At 37.6% G+C, this 10,673-nt stretch overlaps 1 protein-coding gene across 1 annotated transcript; it reads right to left on the reverse strand.

Annotated features, from left to right (window-relative positions):
* Positions 1 to 3,464: 3,464 nt before the first annotated feature.
* Positions 3,465 to 8,166, reverse strand: LOC138189939 (uncharacterized). Its single transcript, XM_069132262.1, has 2 exons — positions 7,014 to 8,166; positions 3,465 to 5,391 (listed from the first exon to the last, which is right to left on the reverse strand). Exons 1-2 carry the CDS (start codon positions 7,616 to 7,618, stop codon positions 4,905 to 4,907), a joined length of 1,092 nt encoding a protein of 363 aa, XP_068988363.1. The 5' UTR covers positions 7,619 to 8,166; the 3' UTR covers positions 3,465 to 4,904.
* Positions 8,167 to 10,673: the final 2,507 nt, after the last annotated feature.

Below are 10,673 nucleotides of genomic sequence, written 5' to 3' on the forward strand. Positions count from 1 at the left end.
TTTAAACAATGGCACCTACATAGATAGAGAATCATTTTACTTGCCAAATATCACAATAAGTACTGTACTTTCATATCTTACATACTCTATTCGATTTTGCACCGTCAAATTCTCCATAAATATACCTACATCCTATTGATATCGTTAATCGGTAAATTATTGTGCAAGAGAAACCGTACATTCGTGTGCATTGTATCATTAAGAACATAATCCTGTCGGATCACCCCGTCGCTTGTGTACAACGAGCTTAAAACGGAAGCCAACGAACACATAAAATCAGACGATCGACTTTCATGGTCGACCGCGATCGAAATCCAGCGTGTACAATTAAACAGCTCCCATCTCGGCAATCAAATCGTCAAAATTCCCAATATCGAATGGGTTTCCGTGCAGTGGAGGCACTCTGCGACTGTAATGGCACTACCAGTTCTTCCCGCCAAACCGTGGAGTGTTACATCTCCGCGAAGGACCTTTTACCATCGTGCAAGCCGATCCTAAAGGCCACAGCGAAGGGAAGATGCGGCGTTCGTCGCATGATAATTTCCACCTTTATTCTCCTTCTTATACTGGTCGCTATTTATTGCCTGTCCGCCTCTTGCGATCGTCTACGAACGTTTAGTAGATCGCTAAGAAATCAAGCTCAATCTGAACGCCAACCTAACCCACAACTTCAACTTTCATCGCTACCGATTGAAATTACAGGGCAGGAACCGAATGTGGAAGAGGCGCCACCGGTTGAAGGGGATACGTAGATTTCAAGATTGGATCGTGAGTATTTTCAAGAAAATTCGATCGTGCGAATTTTCATCGAAATCGTGTTTCTCTATCGTTAAAATATTTCCTAATCCTGCTACGTTCCATGAATTCTTTGTATCTCGATGTTGCCTTCGTTTCAGGCTGGAGAAAGTTTTTTTTTTAATGCTTCAAGAATATTAGCGTACGATTGAAACAGGGAAACGGTAATCTCATGCTGACGACGATTCTTTTTTCTCTAATTTTTGGGAAATTTTCTAACGTTTTCTTAGACAAATACGATACCGTCGAAAGCGACCGTAAGAAATATAAAGTTTACAAGAAACGTGAAAGAACAGTGGTGTCATTTCTTGCGTAATTATAAATTACGCTCTTTGTTTGTTTGGTTTATTGAGATAAAAACAAGACACAAAAATTCGGGAACTGCAGCAAGGTTAATTACACCTTTAGCAAAAAATTGAATCTGAAAGATATGATATTACACGTCTCTTTTAATATCATCGTACGGAACGTAACTGTTAATATTGTTATATTTCCAATAAAAAGTTAGAACTATGTATTTTTTTACGTATGGTACTAAAAATGCGGAAAATCTTGAAGACAATTATATTGTAAATCGATCATTCCGAATTCCTCATTCTCCGTCGATGTATTACAGCGTCCAAGAGTTAGTACGCCACCAATATTTCGAAATATGGTTAACCTATATTCACCTGTGAACGTTTTACTGCCTTCAGAAATCTATCAAGAAAGATAAACGTGATGATTGATCGTGACGATATTCGATTAATGGGTGAAGATTGGGTTGTACGAAGAAAATCAGGTAATCGAAATTACGCTTGAAAATACATTATCGATTATCCGAATTAATTAATTACAGAAAAACCGAATAATGGAATTTTTCAAACTGAAATTACGACGTGCGTTTCATATAGAAAATGATAATTTATTGCACGTTATTAGATGTGTATATCTCGGTCATATTTTTCCTGGCTTTCTAATCTTTCCTCTTATCTCGTTGATCGATCTTTCGATGTAGTATGATAAATCCTTCTCGAACTCAGTATCTCCGCGGGATTAGCTTTCTTTCGCTTTTCGTACTATCTAATAACTGTTCCCGTTGCTACGAATGTTTCTAAACGTTGTTCACGGAAACAGTCCCTTTAATTCTTCTAACAATTTATTCGCCGCTTACACCGCTCGTCTTATCGTCTTATCTTCAAACCACTCTGTGATATAGCTTTCATATTATTGTTCGGATAATCGAATAATTAAAAAAGAAAAAGAATATTTCAATAATATGACGAAAATTCTAATAAAAGGTGTTGAAAAAATTCAAGTCCTACTCTGCGCTGTAGATAGACTGCGAATATTTATGTATTTATGACAAACGTGTAAGTATAGAAACACACGGAATACACATAGTAGACGACGACGTACTGAATATAAAAATATACAGGGTGGTTGGTAACTGGTGGTACAAGCGGAAAGGGGGTGATTCTACGCGAAAAAAGAAGGCTTTGTTTTCGAGAAAATCGACTTTGAATTTTCGCTCGGTACGCGTGCGGTACGTTATAACGAATCTCACTGTAGATCGTTGTCTCGATGGAAAAATTAAAAAAAAAAAATTTTTATTCTATATTTTCGACTTCTTTTTTCGCGTAGAATCACCCCGTTTCCGCTTGTACCACCAGTTACCAACCACCCTGTATATCAAGATTCGTTACGATATCAAGCGAGCGAAACAAATTTCTGCTCAGGTTCTACTTACACAGCTGCGCTCGTAAAGGTATAAATTTGCATAAATATCCGCGGGCTAATTACAGCCTTTTTTGCCATCCAAATCCTTGATATTTTCACATTGTTAATTGATTTCGATTGCGATATCGTTAAAATAGATAGAATTCGGTTCACAAACCACCGTAAACCATCGATATCGATCGCAAAAGCGGGACATACGTCTGAAACGATGCATGAAAGGAGAAAAAAAAGTGGAAACGAAACGTTTGATCCTGGATAACGAATGTGGCAAGCGCGGTGCTCGGTGTATGTAAGTACATAAATCCGTGTCCGAAACAGAGCGAGGTCGAAGTACATTTTTCATCCGCAACATTATTCGGGGCGAAAGTAATGTTACATTTCACAGAACAACGCCGATACGGTTCCGTGTGTCGTAACAGCTGCGGGTAGATGGAGTGCACACAGAGGGCAGAAGAGCGAAAGAGAAGGGGAGAGGAACGAAACGAGAGGGTGGTTCCTGTGATCTACATTTTAATCTTCCAGCATCGATGAAACGAGGGAATCAAAGCATCGTTCGGTTATACGCGCTGAAAAATCAAATTCAATGACTCGAATGCATTTGAACGTTGTCAAAGCAGCTAGGGGCAATAGCCGCTATGGCAAAGACCCATGCGATAGCCATGCGCGAAATAGCCGAAATTCATAAGCATTTTTAAAAATATTATCACTGCGAAAAGAGGAAATATCAGAAATATAAATAATAATTTCGAAAATATTAAATCTTCGGTAAAATATGAAAAGTTTGGCGTGTAACTGTCGCGTGTTATCGCTGCGACGGAATTTCCACTGTTTTCAATAAAATGCTTGCTTTTTAGGAGGGAAAAACGACAGTAGGGAATTGGTAAAACATCGTGTTAATAGTCTTTTTATATTGTTACGATTATCGTAAAAATCGGTAACAAAAGAGATAATTTACTTTTTAAATCAATGGCTGATTTATTATCTTTATAAAATACAAAAAAAAAAACAAAAAAAGGAAAACAACGAAAGAAGCGACTCAATCAGAGAAACGATAAAGTCGATATGTAAATGATAAATCCATAAAGTCTTACACCTTGAATTGTATTTTACTGCGATTACGCGTATTAAATTATGATAAATTATGAGATCAAAGGCGGAAGTTAATGATTTTACAAATTCAAAACAGTCGCTATCTATGAATTATCATTATCCGGACCAATGACTCAGGAGTCTTAAAGATATTGTTTTCTGCGTAATTTCTACTGATAATATATTAGAAATATCGTCATTATCTCTGAGTCTAAAATTGCAAGTATGCAATCGCATTCCTTGCAAATTATCGGTAACAAGCTGTACAATCTTAAATTCATCGATATATCGGACTGAAAAGGACAATTAGTTTTATTAGCCGCATTTGTAACTAAAATATTCGTTTGTTACAAAACGTCGTTTATCAAAAAAGGAGATCTATTAAAAGGAAGAAAAAAAATATGGCGCGCTAAAGATAGAAAGACATTAAACCTCCAGCCACAAGCGATTTCTTCTACTAAACTCGATCTATTCGTTCGTATAACAGTCTTCGGCCATATAGGAAACATTATATCCAATAAATAGCAGTCGTCGCAGAAAGTATCAATCAATTTCAGATAATTGGTATTTTATCGGACCTTCGTTTGTTATCTCGAATCATTTTTAAACGCACTTATTTACCTGCTATAATTCCGTTAATTCTATTTAATATCGTTACAAAACTGATCACGTATCTAAATTGCTTCCTCTTCTAGCACATTTTAAACGATCAATACAAATAATTGCAAGAAATTTTCGAATCGGAAGAAATCATAAACGAACAGCACCACGAAGAAAATATCTAAAGGTTTGTTCTTATATAAAATCACGTGGAAATTTTCCTACAAGTATATTTAGTTGCCACCATAAAACCAGTAACCTAGATGATGTAAGACTTTTACGCAATATTGCATACGGCCTAGTTAGAACACGTGATAACATATTTATGTACACATCGAAATAGGCTAAAATGACGTGTTCCGATGTTTTAATGATTAATCAGCGAAAGACACTCGTTTCGATGGGAAACGTTGATTTCCAATGTTCGAATAACGTAATAAAAAAGGCAGCTGCACTTTTCAGTAACCTGATTGAACCAACAAAGAGCAAGCAAAAATCAAGTAGTTTTCCAAACGTGCTATATTTTCATCCTCTACCGATGTTCGTAATAATAAACTTTTACGCTTTTAAATACGAAACCTATCTCCTTATAGTTGCTAAAACACTTTGATTTCTATAAATATCAACAGCCTAATAATACCAAGTGAAACGTGATTTTGACAAAACCTGTGGCTGGTGGATTGACAAAACTGTTTCTGTGTTTAATCGAAATTGTCCAACTGTTCAAGCAATAACAAAACTCGAGTAAGTTCGTCGTCGGTAATGTGGTCTAAAATTGACAGTACGACGCAAGCAAAGAGGAACTTGTCGACGACATCTTCTCTCAAACGTTCACTGTCTACCTCTGGATATTCAGATCTGACGGTGTCGATGTACAGCGTCAAAATTTTCTGCACCTCCGACGGCCCATTTTCATGTGTCACGTTATACAGTAGAATGGGCCCGAGATCGACAGCCGGCGAACAATATCTCATTGTTTGCCAGTCGATCATCTTCGCGTCGATCGGTTTCCCGTTCTGGTATTTGAACAGTAGATTATCGTGTGAAAAATGGCCGTGGCATATTGTAGAGACGTCGTTCACCCCTGTCGCGATGGCTTTCACTATTTCCATTGGTCTCTTGTTTAATCTATGTTTTATCCTCTCTACGAACCCAGAGTTCGGCATCGTCTCGAGAATATCCAGCATTCTGAAATCAGCGTACGTGTAGCATGTAATATTTTGATATATTGATATACATATATATATATTATTATTAATTATACATATTATTAATAAATATTATTGATATAATAATCAAACCGACTGAAAACAATAATCGAACTTGCACGATATTTTCTGCGAAGAACTAACTTTGTTAAGATTCATCTTGTTGCTATTCGATTTTTTCTTATGTTAGACGAAAGAAACGAAAATTTCGAGAAATATGGTTGCGCGTGATTAGGCGTGAAAACCATTATCGACGAATCTATTATAATAATATGTTTCAACATGGAACGGTGAGGACGTAGCTACGCTCAGATTTTCTAACAAACTGGCAATTAATTGATTCGCGTCAATCTCTTGATACTGGAAACTCGATCAATTTTGCATTCTGTCCGCTTCAATTGTGTACCGATTATTGCGCCTATACCGATGTTGCTATTTTATTGCCAGTAACATCGATAACGTCAATATTACCGGTCAGGTACCTACTCTGTATCTCCCAACGACGAAACTATCGCACGTTCGATACGATACAATTCTTCCATCAGTTAGATTTATCAACCCTTTTATCAGTATCACGAACGAAAATTCATCCAAGGGAAATTTAAGTTGAAAGCTATATTCCAAGATTCGGTGTTATTATAACGTATCCATCCGGTCATTGATTACATTTTCTTATACTTGACGTCTTCCTATTAACAAATGTGTACTGGTATTTTGAAAAAAATTAGTTTCCACATTATTTTCAAACTACTATTTAAAGAAATAATTATTATACCTACAGTACCGTTATTATAGTACGCTTAAATGACTTCATCAAGAGTGTCAATTAAGAGTTTGTTAAATCCCGCCATAGAATTCATACGCGATCCATAGGTCGTAGCACTAATTTTATTCGATTACAATACATTCGGCAAAAGAAAATGGAATGCTACTTGTTCAATCCATAATTACAATTGTTAACTACAATTGCCAATGCTTAGCCAGAATTAAGAAAATTCTGTGTTACATATTCCCAACTTTTCTTTTAGTGTTTCTCCTCGTCCTACTGTTTACGTTTTCTAACTACCTTACATCATATTAAAAAAAAAAAAAAAAAAAAAAAACGGTAGATCGTATGATTTTGAGAAACACGTACTTGTTACTTTCACAAAGTTACGTGGATCCTAATCTTCGACTTGAGTAATCGACACAACGCGAAATCGTAATCAATGCTTTTTGAAAATCAAGCCTTTTCCTAGCATTCATATACAGACCATTGTTATCTTTGTTATCATATCGTGAGTACATTTCTATCGGCACATGTACCCGAAATTCTGTCAAACGAAACCTTTGTCTTACGATCTTTACACGGTTCGTCATAATTTATTATCTTGCGGATTTTTTCATAATTTTATATTTTCCGAAACACGATTCAAGATATAGCACGTAGATACTTTATCTTGAATATTTTATCATTTATCATTTTATTATTTATTATATCAATTATTCTTGTCTGTCGTGTCCCACGTATCTTCTCATCTTAAAATCTCCCATTAATTGATAAAATCCGCGATCTAATAATCATCGTCGCATCTTATTAGCAAGAAAGGATCAAGAAATTACCTAGTCGATCTCTTCTCGTAATGCAACATAGTCTCTTCCGTGAGAGAAATTTCAAGCAATTTCGCCTCGAATTCCCTGAAGACCTGCGGTTCTGTCGCTTTCAATCTCAACCCTCTGGCGTGAAACTTGGCCAGAACTTGCACGCACAATTTCAAGTGTTCCTCGTCCAATTCACCGTCCACCTGCGTGTAACCAGCTTCCTCCAAATCCTCGAGAACGATCACCGGTCTTCCGTAACGACCTAAATCCGACAGGTAACACTTTGGAACCAAATCGGTTCCATACTTGAGCGTCATCTTCGAGTAGAACATTTCTTCGTTTTGGTAAGCGTCGAACGCTGTCGGACTCTTGTGCTCTGCCTCTTCCTCGGGAAGCAGTTTCAGTAACAGCGGGAAGCTGCGTGGCTCGCCGGAGAACCTGACCACGATCGTCACGCGATAAATCTCGCTGCTTCGACTCAGCTCGTCGAGACGAATCGTTGCCGAGTCGAACTCGACGAATTCCCTGGAATTCGGCTCGCAGAAGCAACGATCTTGCACCATTTCCGGCAGCAATTCCTTTTCGATGAAGGCGAAGCTTCGCTCCCAAACCTCGTGGGACTTCATGCTCCAAACAATATCGTCACCAGTTTTTACACCGATTATTAACAAGCTGAGCAATTAAAGTTCAAACTGACCGCCTACGCTTTTAATCCACGATATAATGGCCGCCGTCTTTCCTCTATACTTATCGAACAACTTACATGTACGATAACTTTCCTCGTACGTCGCCAATAACGTAGGAATCTTGTAGAATTGAAGCACGTGTAGCGAATAATTGCGGGAATATCGTGGCGGGTGCACTATATAGTTCGATTTCGATGACTCAGTTTCCACAATTCTGATTCTGATATAATAACTGAAAACAACACTTCTGGATAGGTTCGACGAGATTGTTATTCTAAGAACGATTGTCACGCGAACAACAACGATAACTACGATCGACGATGAACAGTCGAAGATTCCCGGCTATCTCGCAGCCTATGGATACGAAATGCGTGACAAATAAGAGACAGATAAGGCGTTGTTGATATCGGCATTCAACATTCGGTAAGATCGATGCACGCGTGGCAACGAGTCGGCTGCAAGTAGCCAGCCGGTGGAACTCTGAAAGTATCGTAGGAAATTGTTACGCGTGCCGATTCCCCTCGCAACGCGCAACCAAGATAATGAAACTCTTATCTTCCAATGACGTCACGTACTCCATGATACTCGGCAACGAACGGAGACCGATTTAGCTACTTCGCGCGCATTTTCAATAGCTCGAACGTGTCGTGTTCAGCAATTCGTTTGACGCGAGAATGAACGTAAAGTAATTCTAGCGTATTATCTCTCTTTTGTATCTACCGTTAAAAAAACAAGACTGTCTTACACGTTGTGTAATTGCTGGTAAATTATAAAACGAAGCATCTAAAAAGATGTTTAAGCTTGGCAGTTTTTTCGCTTGGTTTCAAGGAGGCTATAAACGCGACGTTAATAGATAGCAAATAATTAATATTCTTCCTGTCAAGTAAACATGTAGAGAAGATACGAAGGTCAATTTCGCTGTTTCGAACGAGGTGATAATACGTTTTTCTCTTTTTTCTTTCATTTGCATACTAATCTCGCGTCTCGAGGACGAGCATCATAGTTTATATCGCGAGTTTTAAACAATTCTCCAGTAGAAATAATTTATGTACTTGTTGACTTTATGTATACGAAAAACGTGATCTCAGAATTGCCGCGGTAAATCGCAAGAAATGTTAATTTGTAACGTGAAACGTTCATTTGGAAAAATATATAGCGTGATGTGAGAATATACAGGGTGGTTGGTAACTGGTGCTACGCGAAAAAAGAAGTCGAAAATATAGAATAAAAACTTTTTTTTTATCTTTTTTATTTTTTTTTTTTTAATTTTTCCATCGAGACAACGATCTACAGTGAGATCCGTTATAACGAGACGTGATAAAGTGCACGCGTACCGAGCGAAAATTCAAAGTCGATTTTCTCGAAAACAAAGCCTCAAACGAAAAATTTTTATTCTATATTTTCGACTTCCTTTTTCGCGTAGAATCGCCCCCTTTCCGCTTGTATCATCAGTTACCAGCCACCCTGTATAAAATTAGTGAATATCGTTAAACAAGAAACGATAAATATAAAATGACGTACACGCACGACTTGGTCGTCTGAATTTTGAAGCTAGTTGCTCGATTCGATGATAGAAAAATTTACACGACAGAGAACATGCCGAATCGATTGGTCGTTCGAATTAATTGGACGAGATCGATATCAGCGGTTTGCGAGCCAAGATAGAAAATTAGATAACGAGTGACAGGAATAGGGCAATTATAATAATAAGGAAATCTTTTAGACGATGATTCGTTGAATTTCACAGGTTCTTTGCAGCGTAACGATGCTGCGAGAAAGCTCCAACAAGTGATTTTAATTCGTGATTACTTTGGTAAATCCCGAACTAAACGGAGTTCGTCCTTTGTTCTTTAAAAGTTTTACTCGCTGGCTCATTTTAATACCAGATGAAATAATTTGAACTTTCCCACGATTCGTGGATACTCGATTCTCGCGGATACTTGATATTATTGCAAATTTTGAGCGGATTCGTTTGATAATCCGATCGAAATAGAAAAGCGCGCGTACCTTGACGTGGAAGCTATAAAAAGCTCGAATACCAAGAAATTCTGAAATTTTTTCATTTCTGATCTGCTTTCTATCTTTGGCTTTTCGACGGGGAGAATTGCTGCTGCGAATTTTTCAACGCGAGTAACAGACTCTTACGTATTTATTAAAAATTTCTCGATATTTTAATTAAAGGATTACATCTTCGGTAGAACCGAGTTTAATCTTCGTATTTCTTCTGGAAATGTAAAAAGTGTGGAAAGTTTAACAAGCTCAGTTTCAAAGTTAAAGTAATTTGGATACAATTTTTCGGTTCAGAGCTCAATTCGCGAAGTAAACGTGTAATACGCTTGCCCACAAATTAGAATCCAAATGAGAAAGCCGAAGTTCCCTAACTTCGTGTTCGTAAAATTTTATGCCACTTGTCGTGTAGTAACAGAGTATGAAAGTTATCACGTACGATGCAACGATTATTACGTAAATTCCTAGCCAATCTTATAAAATACTTTTTCGTACAATTATTCATAGAAATCTTACACCTTATAAAGATGTAATTTTTGTTTAAACGAAGCACATGCATATTCTGATGTCTAATAACATCTTTCAAGGAGCACTAGGAAAGTGCCGCTCCCCTAAAAATTCGTACGAAAACAAATAAATCTACTTAAATCCATCGTACCGGGGGAATGTAACGTAAATGACGAATAGATTATTCGTACGAAAACGGTTCGAACGACTCGCAACAAGTCGAAGAATGATATGAATCGTTATCGCTACAACTTCATGCCACGACAAAGTGGAATCTACCAACGGTGCAAACGTCACCCGTAAACCAATACCAAATCCGACAATCCCTTCAGGCTGCCGTAATTCAAAATTCCATGTGACAGGACCGCAACGAAACTCGCCATCCAACAGCAAAACCAACCACTTCCGTTGAATCATCGTAAACAACGCCGCGAAAAATCTCTGAAAAAGACCGAATTCAAAGGACTTAACCTGCCTCTTC

This window comes from Bombus flavifrons, chromosome 2 (genome assembly GCF_040668555.2).
Source record: "Bombus flavifrons isolate JBK064 chromosome 2, iyBomFlav1_principal, whole genome shotgun sequence".
Classification (NCBI taxonomy): Eukaryota; Metazoa; Arthropoda; class Insecta; order Hymenoptera; family Apidae; genus Bombus; species Bombus flavifrons.